This window comes from Colias croceus, chromosome 10, assembly GCF_905220415.1.
Source record: "Colias croceus chromosome 10, ilColCroc2.1".
Classification (NCBI taxonomy): Eukaryota; Metazoa; Arthropoda; class Insecta; order Lepidoptera; family Pieridae; genus Colias; species Colias croceus.
The window spans coordinates 1,689,627-1,704,361 of NC_059546.1; the positions used below are offsets into that span (position 1 = coordinate 1,689,627).

General features: G+C 33.8%; 1 protein-coding gene across 3 annotated transcripts in view; it reads left to right on the forward strand.

The window, feature by feature from the left end:
• The first annotated feature begins 4,959 nt into the window (after positions 1-4,959).
• LOC123694912 (diacylglycerol kinase theta) overlaps positions 4,960-14,735 on the forward strand; it is a 38,902-nt gene continuing 29,126 nt past the window's right edge. For all 3 annotated transcript variants that reach the window (XM_045640532.1, XM_045640533.1, XM_045640534.1), the window contains exon 1: positions 4,960-5,190. In XM_045640532.1, the coding sequence (XP_045496488.1) occupies positions 5,064-5,190 (127 nt within the window). In that variant the 5' untranslated portion in view covers positions 4,960-5,063. The remainder of the gene's footprint in view (positions 5,191-14,735) is intronic.

Genomic DNA, 14,735 nt, shown 5'->3' on the forward strand with positions numbered 1-14,735 from the left:
CCGAAGTCGGAACCGAAAGTGTAATAATAATCGGAAGTTCCGACTTAACGGAACCGGAATCGAAGCTCCGTTACATCTCTGATTTAGAATAGATTAAATCATACCTCTTAAATGATATTTTCTAATTCTCATTTATTCATTTCCACACTACAAATCTATGATCTTTTGCAGGAATCTATTGACGAGAAATTTTTTAAGGAAAACATTGTAGGTAGGTAATTTCTAAGGAAACAAAGTAAAACGACATGTGCAATATCATCGCCTCACTCGCTTGCCCAGCATGGTGGATTACAGCGTAAGATATTATAGGATATAGGAGGTATGTGACTACTTTCATTTAACATATTTATACAGTTTAACATCCTACTTACAATACATTGCGAATAAAACTTATATATTTCTGACAGTAGTCGACGCGGAAGCTTAGTAAAAGGTGCGATGAAGACTTTATGCCGGTTACTTACCTACATTCCCATGCATATGCAACTGTAGGACGACATTTATTCCATTAATACATAAATACTTACATCCTTATATTACCTACGTACAAACATTCGTACGTTGTAAGTGACCCGTTAAGACTAGATGGTACCTATAGACTATAGACTATTATAGACAATTAATGTTCTTGCCTTAATTAAAAAGCGAAAAAAGACTCATTATTTATTCAAAGTTGAAGAGCTTGTTTGCTTGAAGGCGCTAATGTCAGGAATTTCTAGTCCGATTTGAATAATGGTTAAGTGTTAAGTATCTCATATCGAGGCTTTAACAGACTTGATCTATCATCACGTTAAAACTTAAAGGAGCCAAAAATACGGATATAACCGGGAGCAAAGGTAGCTAGCCAGGAAGCTCTAGGAGCTACCTTCGTTTTAACATTTTCTACAATTATTACCGTCAATTAATTAATCTATATCTACACTAATTTTATAAAGAGGAGGAAAACTTTGTTTGTTTGTTTGATTGTAATGAATATAGGCTCATAAACTACTGGACCGATTTTAAAAATTCTTTCACCATTCGAAAGCTACATTATTCACGAGTAATATAGGATAAGTAGGTTCCACGGGAACGGGAACTATGCGAGTTTTTTTTTAAACCGCGGGCGAAGCCGCCGGCAGAAAGCTAGTAATCACGCGTGAACGGGTGGATTTCGATAATTATTTTTTTATTATATTCCTTGAAGTACGAGGATGGTTGTTATGTAGAGAAAACGTAAATTTGTACCTCGGGCGAAGCCGGGGCGGACCGCTAGTTATCAATATACTTAAACCTTTCACTTGAATTCCGCTATACAGCCTATAATATAGTACTATAATTTTATTTAAACTCAGGTTAGTCCTAAATCCGTACGGTACCTGCAAGTGCTGACCAGCAAGCATGTAACCTCGATTAACCCAGAGGGTACTAAGGCTAATCGGCTGGAAACTCACTCGCCCGCTCTACACCTCTATTTATAACTTCCCTTCAAACTTGTTACTCATTAACGCTAGAGAAGATTTTATACGTTCTGTAACTTGGTTATGTGTAAAAATGTCACTGTGCTGAAGCTGTAACGGGAAGGATCTGGTAAGTAAGATTATAATAGACTAGATTTCCGCCCGCGGCTTCGCCCGCGTTTGCAAAGGAAAACCCGCATAGTTCCCGTTCCCGTGGGATTTCCGGGATAAAAACTATCCTATGTGTTAATCCAAGTTACCCTCTATATGTGTGCTAAATTTCGTTGTAATCGGTTCAATGGTTTTTACGTGAAAGAGTAACAAACATCCATACAAACTTTCGCATTTATAATATTAGTAGGATTGTTAAAGAATTAAAACTTTCGTAGCACTGAATTGAGGGTAGCTACGAATAGAATAATTCACTTAGGTATTATATTGTTTCAAAAAATAGACTTATAATCTATACATATAATAAATCTGTAGAAGGGTCAATTCTGTACATTGAAAATATTGAAAAAATAAATACCAGGGGGTGTTACTGGATCGATACCAAACCCAAATATGTGATTAAAAAAATTTTTGTCTGTCTGTCTGTCTGTCTGTCTGTATGTGAAGGCATCACGTGAAAACTAACGGTTCGATTTCGATGAAACTTGGTATAATTATACCTTATTATCCTGGGCGTAAAATAGGATACTTTTTATCCTGGAAAAATACGTAGAAAAAATTTATCTTAATTTTTCAGTTTTATCCATAGACGTTGTTCTGTAGAACCGCGAACACATGTTGCGTATTATTATAAGCCTAGCCGTATTTGGGTCCAATAGATATTTATAAGATGTCATTACTTTTTGCGTCGCTACTTTTTGAGTTAGGTACTCAAAATGGAGAAATTAACCATCCACGCGAAGACCGACATCCGCGCGGACGGAGTCGCGGGCGGAAGCTAGTACCTAATATATTTTCGATTTAATGATTTTTTTTTGTATTTGATCATGCTCATAAACTAAGTTGTCATTAAATATTTTTTCAGGAGTGTGGGTTGAACTACACAAAATAGAAATAGGGTTATTTTTTTAATTTATGATTGTGATAATGTCATCAGTTATAGCATGGACATAGTAAATGCATATGCCGCGGCCGTGTCGGTTGGCGTATAATAATAACTAGGACCTGAATATGTATAGTTATAAATTCACAGCGCGATCGCGGCCCCGAAGCGGTGTGAGACGTACGACGCACGGACGATCCTCTTTTTTCATACAAAACGCTCCGTGCGGCAACCGTGCGACCCCGCGAGCGTTTGCGGTACTGGCAATCTGAGAATGTGACATCACTTGAAATTATTTTTGCGCGTATAAATTTCTACATTGCGAAATCCGATTTATCTTAAAAATATTGTTTATCATAAAATTTATATAGACGCATGCGTTCTATTTGTTAATAAGTATATACAGTATACCTTAAGGCTAAGACTTAAGGTAAGTATACCGAAATTCAATTCGATATTTCAATTTATGATATTAGGTACCTCAAAAGAGCGTCGCTACTTTTTTGACATTTCTCCAACTACCGTCATAATTCAACCGATTTACACTAAACGTCACTAATTATATAGTGGCAAGTCGAAATGAGGCTAATTAGCCACAATTTATTTCAGTTGTTTTCTTATTCGCTTACGATAGCGGTGGTTGAATCATGTCATCTTACGGAAACGTCTAATGTGCAATCCATTTTAAGTAAATCCATGTTGTACTTTTTGAGTTTAGGTCGGACATACTTACAGACAAACAGCAATTTGTTGCGCTACCTAGCCGTACTACTTCATAATAATTTTAGCTACGTATTAATGAACTAGTGGACTCACGCAACTGTTCTTAAATATTTTATCTCATTTTTGCAACTTTTTCATTGTAATCATAGATAGGTAATCAGTAGAAAAAAAAATCAACGAAATAAAAGAAAGGATTCAGAACGAAATTAGAGATTACTGAGCTCAAAAAATAAACAAACAAACAAACTTTTTCAATTTATATTTGAATAGATGTTATAGAATATTCAAAAATATGTGTTTTCGTTTGTGGTACAAGAAAAATGGGGTGGACAATGTTTTTTTTGCCAGAGACCATATTCTAAATACTTTTCTGTAGGTGCTACGCGACAGAAGCTACGGACTCACGTTGTTAATAGTACCTAAACATAATAAACGATTTAAAGCCTGAATGCAGAGCCTTTCGATAAAGAAACATATAAAAGTGTTGATACTTATGCACGGTGTGTACCTAATTACCTATACTGATTAATTATTATTAAAACAATAAATTAAGAGCTTTAGCTCGTTTTTGTAAAAATTACACTAATATCTGCATAAGAGCCTATTTTCTATTTCAGATTAAAATGTATATGTAATTCAACAAATTATTCCTATAATCGTATTATTTGCGTTAAAAACAAGCAAACATCCACCCGACCTTACAAACTTTCGCATAACAGTACTACGATAAAAAGGAAGTAGCTTGCGTTAAAACCTGTAATTCATACGAAGTGCGATGTTTTTCAGTCCAATCGCACCCCAGTACTATTCATATAATATATTATTATACAAAGATATGGTGTACGTCGGTCGGTCGCGCCTCTGGGATGCTGCGCGGTTCATATTGTAAACAATCCGTGTTTCGATTGGTGGCGCTCTACGCACGCGCGGTTGTAAGTGATCTTGTGCAGGCGTCTTTGGTTATTATTTTTTACTAGTTGTTGCGTGTGGTTTCGATTGTTTTCAGTATTTATAAGTTATAAGTATTGAAATATGGTTTTGGTTGTCGCTTCTTTGTGTAGCCCATTTATGTAGGGTTTCAGGTTGAATTTTAATACTATAATTCATTGGTCATATTAGGTACTCATTAAAGATATATTACATAGAGGCAGACACATGATGTTTCAGTTTTATTGTGCGTTCCTTCATTTCCTTGTAACAAATACAATCAATTTCTAATAAGAGCAATCATCCTCAAGTCAAGAATAGTCACAGTATACATAGTACGCAGTAGTTGTAGACAAGGATTTTTAACGATCAATTCATCGTTTTATTCTTCTTCAAGAAAATTGGATTTGAATTGGATAAAAGTGATGTGTTAGCAACGAAAATCCGGAAAAATATGATAATTTACGTTTCAGATTTTTAGGACAATCATGTAAAGCTGTGCGATACAGCTAACTGAAATCTTACAGCTTGATTGAGTATGTTGTGGATACCTGAAAATTTCCATGATCACAGAGACTTAATAATTTGAAATTTACAAAAATGTATATTTTCGCACGGGATGAAATGAAACATAATTGAAGTTGTATCCCCAACAAACAAGCATCGATCGATGTGGGCAGCAGGACGTCATCCTTAGGTCACACGTGTTGCGTGCGCGGAGTGGTGCGCGGCGCGGCGGGCGCGGCGCGGGGTGTGCGGTGCGGGGCGCGGGGCGGGCGAGCGCGTGCGCGGGGAGGGACGGGCGCGGGCGGCAGACGCGCCGCGATGGTGGGCCGCGACAGCCGCTCGGAGAGCGCGGCGCGCCCCTTGGCGCCGCGGCATGAGTAGCGCGCCGCACCGGCCCGGCCCGCGCGCCCGCCATGGCGCAGGCCGGCGCGCCCCAACGCACCCACTCCTTCGCCAAGAAGACCTTCCACAAGCCGACCTACTGCCACCACTGCTCCGATCTGCTCTGGGGGCTCATCGGGCAGGGCTACGGCTGCGAAGGTACGCGCATGCGCCCCGCGCGCGTCGATACGCCCGCGCGCGAAGCACGACCAGTTATGCAACCCGGGCGTGTCTCACCCCTTCATCCCTCCGCCACCAGCTCGAGCCCGAACCCGCCATCTTCCAGTTCCAAGTGCACAAGCTCGACCTTAACCCCGCCGGCCGAGCCACGCTCTCTCCTGGTCTCTCCCGTCATCCTCTAGGTCAAGCCGGGAGCAGAAAAGATGGTGTTGGCGAAGCTTGTGAGATATCGATCGGTCTGTTTTGTATGAGGTTTTTTTCCAAGCGGCGCGGGGCGGGGGCGCACCCCGCCCGGCGCGAGCTAGCCTTCTGTTTGGTAAGTCACCGTTAACTTTACATGGACCCGATGAAGGTCAGATTTGCGATGCTTTCTACGTTTGACATTGAATTTATGAAAATCTCCCATTCAGGTGAAATTTCCTCAAACGTTTGCCTACGAAGGGACCATCGTGTTAATCTGCTTGTTCCACGGAAGTTTTTCTAAATAATGATGTGTTTGTTTTTATTGATAATCTAACTATGACTTATTTCACTATTCTACCTTTTTAAAAGAATATGTACCCACTTGTAATTTGTATTTGTATTTTTTGTAATTTGTGTGTGTTAGCAAGAAATAAAATTGCCCAAGCATTCTAAAATCTTCGGCGCCTGTGACGCACTGAAGAGAACCAAATGTAAGAAATTAGAACGTACGAAATATTGCAAACATAAACTATGATTAGTATTTAATTAATCTTAATTCGTAACATTTCCTATTTAGGCATATATAAAATAATTACAAATAAATGATAATCTAAAGAAATGGAGAGAAATCAATATAGCAGATAAAAAGCGCGTTCATACCTACGGGCTACGGCTACGGTTTAGATTTTTTGATCGTAAGTTAACTTTAAACCTCCGAATTCATGAACACCACGAATCCAAGTTTAATATGATGGTATATAAATAAAATAAATAACCTGAATGTACGAAATTTAAAAAACAAAATTTGTTAAATCAGCTCTCATTCCGAGATAGTATGAATAACTAAGTAACATCCCATTTGACCAACATTATATTAATTGAAGCAGACTGTTTAATAAAAAGTAATATTATGTAGATGAATAAATTATAAATCTAAAAGATCTTTTACGATATTGATAACATTAGCGAAAAGCTTAGCATGGGATTAGATCGCGCCGTGTGTGAAAATTGTCCTGAAATGAAATTGTTGAATGTATGGTACACGAATTTTGCTCGATGCTACAAAAACCAAATCTTGTACAACGCACGTAGTCTATTTATTTTATTGATATTTTTATAAATTCGTAGTCAATGCATATATGTACTAATATATAAATAATTAATATATACTAATTATTAATATATACTATAATGTTAAATAACTTTAATCTATAAAAGTTTATTCGAGAATATTACTTCCATATTTTCTTTTCAGAAAAACAACCGAATTTCAAACTTAAGTGTTCTTCGCGATGGTATCAGTCATATTATTATAACCATAATATTATTCCATCCATCTTTCTTCGTCAAATTATGGAAAATTTATAAGAGAAAATCAAACGAACCAAAATAACTTCATGAATATTTTATAATACGCAATTACTATCCATTGACATAAGATAATTGTATTCATAAATATCAATGCAATTTTCCTGGTCTGAAATATGCCATATTTTCCTTCCTTGTTGTTGAATTTAAACCAAAATCATTAAACCAAATATGGGTTTTTATATAGATTTTATATGTATTTTCTGAATTCTTTACATTCTCAAAACTCTACAATTCAATCAACAATTTCATAATAATGGCGGAATAAGAATAATATTAACTCAGTTTTATTAACATTGTCGATCTTATCATAGTATTCAAGCACTCGTATTTTAAGCAGAAACTGTATTGAATCGTAAAAACTTATTATTTGATACAGAATATGAAAAATATATACAGAATCCTAGACGTGACCTTTCTATGTAAAACATTGTATCTAATATGCCAGTTTAATCATTTGGTTAAACTAATCAATGATTAAATAAAAGTCGTAGCACTTTTCGTAGCACTCGCCTTATTTTTACTTTTTACAAGTAACTTGTAACATGATGTTATAATGTTTAATTCCAAGTTTTTACGACATTTTTTATCACAATAAATAAAAAATTTAGCCTGCTTTACGTAAACTTACAAAAATACAACAAATACCTCACATCCGGAGCTTTTAAAGCTTAAACTTAATTTTGCATTTCTCGATTAAATTTTCAAGAGATTATTAATTTCGTTTGATGTGCTTTTGAATCATTGCTAAACAAATTGATATAGATGATTATTTGTTTTGAATATGATCTTTTCCAAAAAAGTTTGAATTTTTCCAGAATGCTTTACAGAATTGTACCTTTTAAATATCACCACTTTGCGATTCAATATGTAACGAGACCATAGACAAGTTTAGCTCAAAACAGCTTCTATAGTTCTATAACACAAAAGTATCTAGAAAACTTGTTTGTTTCCTTTACGTTACAAAGCGCAACCTGTCTTCATGTGCATGACACATGCTTTCTATTTATCAATGGAATTTTTCATCGGACACAGGTGGGCGTAGACTCGCTGGGGGTAACAATAATATTCATTATGCCACTTCCTACATCAACGTCACGCCGACAAAGCGGCGCATAGACAATGGAACACAATAGAGCGAACTAGAGCGGCGTTGGTTGATAAGCGTGTGTGGGTAGCATTGTGACGTTCTATTCAATTTGACATAATGTAACGGTTTTCTTGAATCGACAGATAAGGGGCTGAAATTTACGTTGTTTTTACAGCAGTAGGCCTTTCATAACATAATAGAAAACATTGGGATATTATTGATACTTTTGAATAATGCAGTTCCTGTTTGGAGATATAACAATAAAAGGTTTTAAAAATAAAATACGAAAATCAATTATTGAATTTCAATTTAGGGATTTAATATTAAGACTGAAAGATTATTAATTTCGTTTGATGTGTTTCGAATATTGGCGATTTTGCTGAAGAATATTAATTGGATTAGCCAAATTTTCGGCACGATTTCATCTACCAAATATGGTTCAAAAATATAGATTTTAATGAACAACTTTAAAATCATAACAAATAAAAATTTTCAATCTGTACCTATATCATAAATATAGGTAAATAAAAACTAGAAAGGTTCGTCGTACCATGATTTTTATTCCGTTTAAAGAGTGTTTGTATTAAACTATTTTCGGCTCTTCAATTAGAGATCTTGAATTATATCTACCAACGAAAAGTTATGCAGTTTTACAGAGTTATTAATTTAGTGTTTTTGAAGTGAAACTTCTTTATCGGGGTTGGAAAAAAATTACGTGTAACATTTTTCCGTTACGCGCCATCTTTTTCTTATCACGCGTGATTCGACGTATTTCTGTAAAGTTGCATATAATAGTAAATTATTTTTTGAAAAATAAGGTCATAAAGTAGTAGTCACTTCTTACGTGTGTACACTAGTACACGCACACATTTTTTTTGATTGTATAAACTATTCTCATTCATGCAACTACAAGATTAATACTTAATAATTAATAAAGAGCGAATTTCCTTCAGTCTTATTTATCTATATCTTGGACAAATTAAGGAATAAAATGGCTGTCCTATAGTTAAAAAAAAAAAATTAAAACACAAAATTGTCTAGACTTGTCATTCATTAGAATAGATTAGAATAATTTAAATGGCGATATGGAACAATTAACTGAGTGTTAGTTAAAAAAGTTTCTATAAAAGTAATTTGTTTTATTTATATCAATCATATTTCCCTTAGGAAAGCTGATAATTAAACTAATGGACTGTCAACCTATATATAGCTCTAGATTAATATATTAATAGATATGGTAGGTACTGATTAATATATTTTTATTTTAAATGTTATTCAATTTAATTGGATATTTTTCCATTTTTATTGACGTTGTCAAGTTGTTTTAACTTCACTACGTGGCCGTACATTTTCGTGGAAGTATCAAAATTAATTAATTATTCCTTATTTTCAAATAAACATCAAACGCACAAAGCAAACATTACAATTTTCATAAGTACCTATTAATTTTTTTTAAACGCTGTACAAAGTCGATTTTTTCTCACAACCAATCGTCAACTCGCACTCTCTATGCATTCGTTATTTTAGAATTTCTGTTGCAATTTTAAAACATCAACTTCCCAGGCTGAAGCATGTCACTTAAACTGTTTAAAATCTTGTAATCAGGCTGTAATCCTTCCTCTATATTTAGAGTCCCTTGCAAGTAATCCGCGCGGGCCCGGGTCTCTATGTAGGCCACTGCTGACGTCACGATGGTGACCTACTTCCTATGCCATTGAAAGCAGACGCGCGTCAATGGTGTACCCCTCCCCTCTGGTCTATGGGAGGGGTCAGAATCATTAGCCATACATGAAAAATATGAAAACTATAACGCTACGTGCAACGCGTAAAGCATATAATTGATCAATGACAGAGAAAATTGTATGTTTAAAATTGCATAGGTTATCTTTGTAGATCTTAAAATTGCCAAAATATAAATGCCAAAGGGGTCTACTTTAAGATATAATTTTGAGAGATGGAGTAGGTAATGGGTATTTAATATTTATGATAATGATTGGTTTTATTCCGTCGTGTATTTACGTTTATTATAAGTGAGAGTATGTGTTGGTAGGTACTTTGATCATGAATAAAAGAAAATCAGAAACCTTTGGGGTAAAATCAATTTGATTACAGTATTTTAATGATGTATTGATGATCATCAACAGTTAGAGGCAATGACATCTATCAAAGGTTATTAACCAATATTGCGCCAATTGTGTTTTGAATGTTAATTAACAAAAGAAAGTTTGTAAAACTTAAAATGAGGCCATTCTTCTTCCAATTATGTAATGCAATTTTTCGGTCAAAATATAAATAGTAACTACATAATAATACGACAAACACTCTTCTGCTAGGAAAGTTTAAATCTTAAAAGCTTCATGGAAAAACTAGAGAATCTGTATAATAGGATATTTCTGTGCTAAATTAGGTACGGTCATAATAGAAAATTGAGGATATTCCTGAGCTAAATTAGATACCTACTGTCATAATGAAAATGATTATAATTTATAATGAACTGAATGAGTGAACATATAAACATATGCTTTGAGGAAAGATTTGGAATTTTGTTTAGATACATATTTCTTTGAATATGTTTTTGTTGTTAATTTTCGTGGAATTACCCGATTATGATTGAAATTGCAATTCACTTTTTTAAACTGTTACGGTATCATTTAGTTCTTAAATAATGTTAGCTTAATAGTTTTCTTAACAAACCTATTATAAAACATCTGTCAAATTAAAAAGCGTCAATTTAAAAGCTGGACAAACCAATTAGAGGTCCCTCTTATTAAGTAGTGTAAATGTAAACACACAACAGTCCAGTACTTATAGACACGTAAGCATGTTGGCTCCACGTTGCATTATAAATGCAGTGTACGCCCCGACATGACTAACCTTACAAATTATTTCTTTCTATTGGCATTACAAAGGTAATAATCTCTTTTATCGATTTAAAGGGCAATTGTTGTCGGTTTATACGTATATAATTATTTGGTTTATTTAAGTGACAATAATTATAATGTACTTTCCTCCAAGTATAGAAATTAGATACATTAGGAATTAGGAAACAATCAATGTAGTAACTAGTTAATTAGTTGAAACTTTCAATTAACTAAATTGCCAAATATTTGTTGTTAAAAATATAAATAATATAAGGAACTGTAGAGTCGCAGATGGTTTTCTTTCTACTTTTAGTTTTATGAAATTTAATTTTTTTTTCTGTAGTAGCTCGTTATTTTGTCTTTATGAACCAATATCTTATATATTATAAAGGCGAAAGTTTGTAAGTATGGATGTATGGATGTTTGTTACTCTTTCACGTAAAAACTACAGAACCGATTAAGGTAAACGCAGCTATCAACGACCCATCGAAAATCTGAAGGTATTACCGACCTATAAAAGTAATTCGAAATTTAAACGTTTCCAGAACTATTCTAGCTATAGGTAGGCAAAGTTATACACGAATGTATTAATTGAGCATCGTATACTTTAACGTTAGAGTGAGTAACTGAGCAAAAAAGAGTTAAAATGCGTAAGTTGCTGCGGGGTAGCGTGGAAGCAGGACGTGTCGTACTGTTCCGTTGTTCCTTCGGGTAAGTACTGTGAGTATCTTTTTAAGACATTTACAAACAAATGACATCTATACTTTAATTTATATTACTAAATGTCAATGCATTTAAGTGTCAACTTTTCATTTCTTACAACATTTTATTAATAAAAAGTAATTTGAAACGATAAAACTTAAAATTAAAATGGGACGGTGTTAGCTTCACCAGTTTAAGTCGTGGCAGGTATCAACGACCCGTAAGTCGGCAATGGCAGCAACGTAACTTTTTGTTTTATTTTCTTTTATGTTATTATATCACACTAACACAAGTGGTCTTATGGACCAGTTTAAATCTAAGCTATGAGTCTTCATAAAAATCTATTAGCGACTAAACTTTTTTGTCTAGTGTTGTGTCTTTTAGCGTTGTCAATTTATACAAAGTTATGATATTTTCGAGGATCCCTATCGAATAGTTACAGTAGTAAATCATTGTTTTTTTTTGTTTAAACAATATGCATTTGTTCATATTTTGTATGACATTAATCAATTATAATCTATTTTATAGTCTGATGGTCAAATGAATTAAAATAACCATTTTTTTATGGGTCGGTAATACAATTTAGGTTTATACTTACATACTTTAATACCGACCCATGTGGGTCGGCAATAGCAACTATAGGAAGCTATTACCGATCGAATATAGATTGTTTAGTTTCTCATCTACAAATTCAAATTCAAATTGCTTTATTTGCAGAATGTAGAATAAAGATGTTTGTATATACAGATAATATTGATCCTTAAACATTCCGCTCGTAATTGAGCGTGCAAATATATTTTTATTACTTTTATGACATAATAGGTGCCTATTAAAAATTATATTTTTTTTAGGTTCTATTAACATAAAACATATAATTAGGTATATTTTTTCCAGAAATATGGAGCCACGAAAGCGGCGAAAAGTATTCAGTAAAACACAACTCGCCGAAGCAATCAATCAAATAGCATAACGAAATATCCTAGAGTTTGAAATCCTTAATTTAATATATGTACATATATTAATAGTATTATGTTGATTAATTTAAAAGTTTGTAATTATTTAGTTCATTACTAAAAAGTACTCATTTGTTTTATTAAAAATAACTACAATAAAAAAATACGAATATATTTGCATTTTTATTTCATTTTATTAAGATCGGTAATCATCATCATCACTAGCTTCTATACATTCCATTGCTGGAAAAAGGCTTCCTCTCACATACGATCGGGAATAGCTGCATAAAAATCGTTAATAGCTTCACAGCCGTTTTTATGGGTCGGTAATAGCAACAATCGACTAAGTCACATTGTAAATTATTTTTTACAAGATAATCCTTTATTAGAATGTATTTGCTTCAATAAATACATTTTTTATACATAACACTAGCATATAAAATGAAATTATAAATCTTTAGAAGAACCAGTATACTTAAAAAAGATGGTTGATTTTGAAATTGCCTTAGAGGGGTCGTTAATACCTGCGTTTACCCTACAATGAAATTTAGCACACATATAGGGGGTAACTTGGCTTAACACATAGGATAGTTTTTATCCCGGAAATCCCACGGGAACGGGAACTATGCGGGTTTTCCTTTGCAAACGCGGGCGAAGCTGCGGGCGGAAATCTAGTATTTTATACAACATTCATTAAAATGGAAAATATTGACAATTAAAAGATTTCTTAATTAGCCTTGACTTATTTAAATGAAAAAGACATTTTAAGAACTTTCCTATGATACCAAAAGTGTCTACAAGACAATCCACTCTACAAACAAGACAAAAACATACAGAATATTATTAGTTTTACCGAAAATCGTTGTGAACTAGAATTTGGCAGTAAATATAGGTCAAAACATATTTACAATGACTCTATTTATATCAAGTAGAGCTAAAATAATAGTCTGTATTTCTGTACACTGACAGAAATAAATGCGTAATTCTCCTTTTAACGCGCAGTGTTGCCGCACCGAAATTTTGCAGCTGTGCATGTTCAGATAAACTGCTGTGATAGGAGATGGAAAATTAGGATAAGTCCGCGAAATGTCCTAACTCCTATCTTACTAATATTATAAATGCTAAAGTTTGTGAAAATGTGTGTGTGTTTGTTACTCTTTCACACAAATACTACTGAACCAATTACAATGAAATTTAGCTCACATATAGAGGGTGACCTGGATTAACACATAGGATAGGTTTCCCGGAAATCCCACGGAAACGGGAACTATGCGGGGTTTCTTTTGAAAACTCGGGCGAAGCCGCGGGCGGAAATCTAGTTAGTTATAAATATGTGATGGTATGAAAGTTTATTTTTCATTTCATAGACACGAATAGCTATAGATTTTTCATACAAATAGGTCATTACCTATTAAAAAAAATATATGTAAGTACTAGATCTTCGCCCGCGTTTGCAAAGGAAAACCCGCATAGTTCCCGTTCCCGTGGGATTTCCGGGATAAAAACTATCCTATGTGTTAATCCAAGTTACCCTCTATATGTGTGCCAAATTTCATAGTAATCGGTTCAGTAGTTTTTACGTGAAAGAGTAACAAACATCCATACATCCATACAAACTTTTGCATTTATAATATTAGTAGGATATATATATATATGCGGAATACTACCTACCTATTTAACTTATTACCTACGATAAGTAAAAGAGCGTTATTTTATGTATAGTTTTCGTATGATATTACAACATACAAATTTAAAGACTTACAAAGTTCTCTATAAAAGAATGTGGAGAATTTTTATTATTTGTACTTATTTTAATATTGAGTCGCATAATGAATAAACTATTATAACTATTGATTAATTAAATTTTAAATTGACACAATTGCTTAAATACAATTGGTATTCGTTTTATTAAGTAGTCAGTATAAGCTTGTTGCATTTGAAAATCTTCAAGTGTGTCGAAATTTATGTTCTGGTTTTCTGTTCTCTGTGTTTATAGTTTTTAATGGAATGTTTTATTTTCTGTGAAAAAATTAACTAATAACAATTCACGCGACCAACTTATCTCGAAGTCCGCTACGGCGTAGCAAGGTCCACGTAGCACTTTGCGTAGACATTGTAGACAAAACACATTGCGTTTTGTATTAGTCTTGTATCTGTTTATACTGTAAAGCACTAGAATTATTGAAATACCTAGTAATAAAATATATTTTTTATAATGAGTTTATGATAAAAAGTAAATCATTAGGAAATTTGCTCTTAATCCAAATAACATTCGATGAAATCCCGTAGACATTTTAAATGTAGTGGTCCGCCCCGGCTTCGCCCGTGGTACATATTTCGCAATAAAAGGTAGCCTTTGTCCTTTCT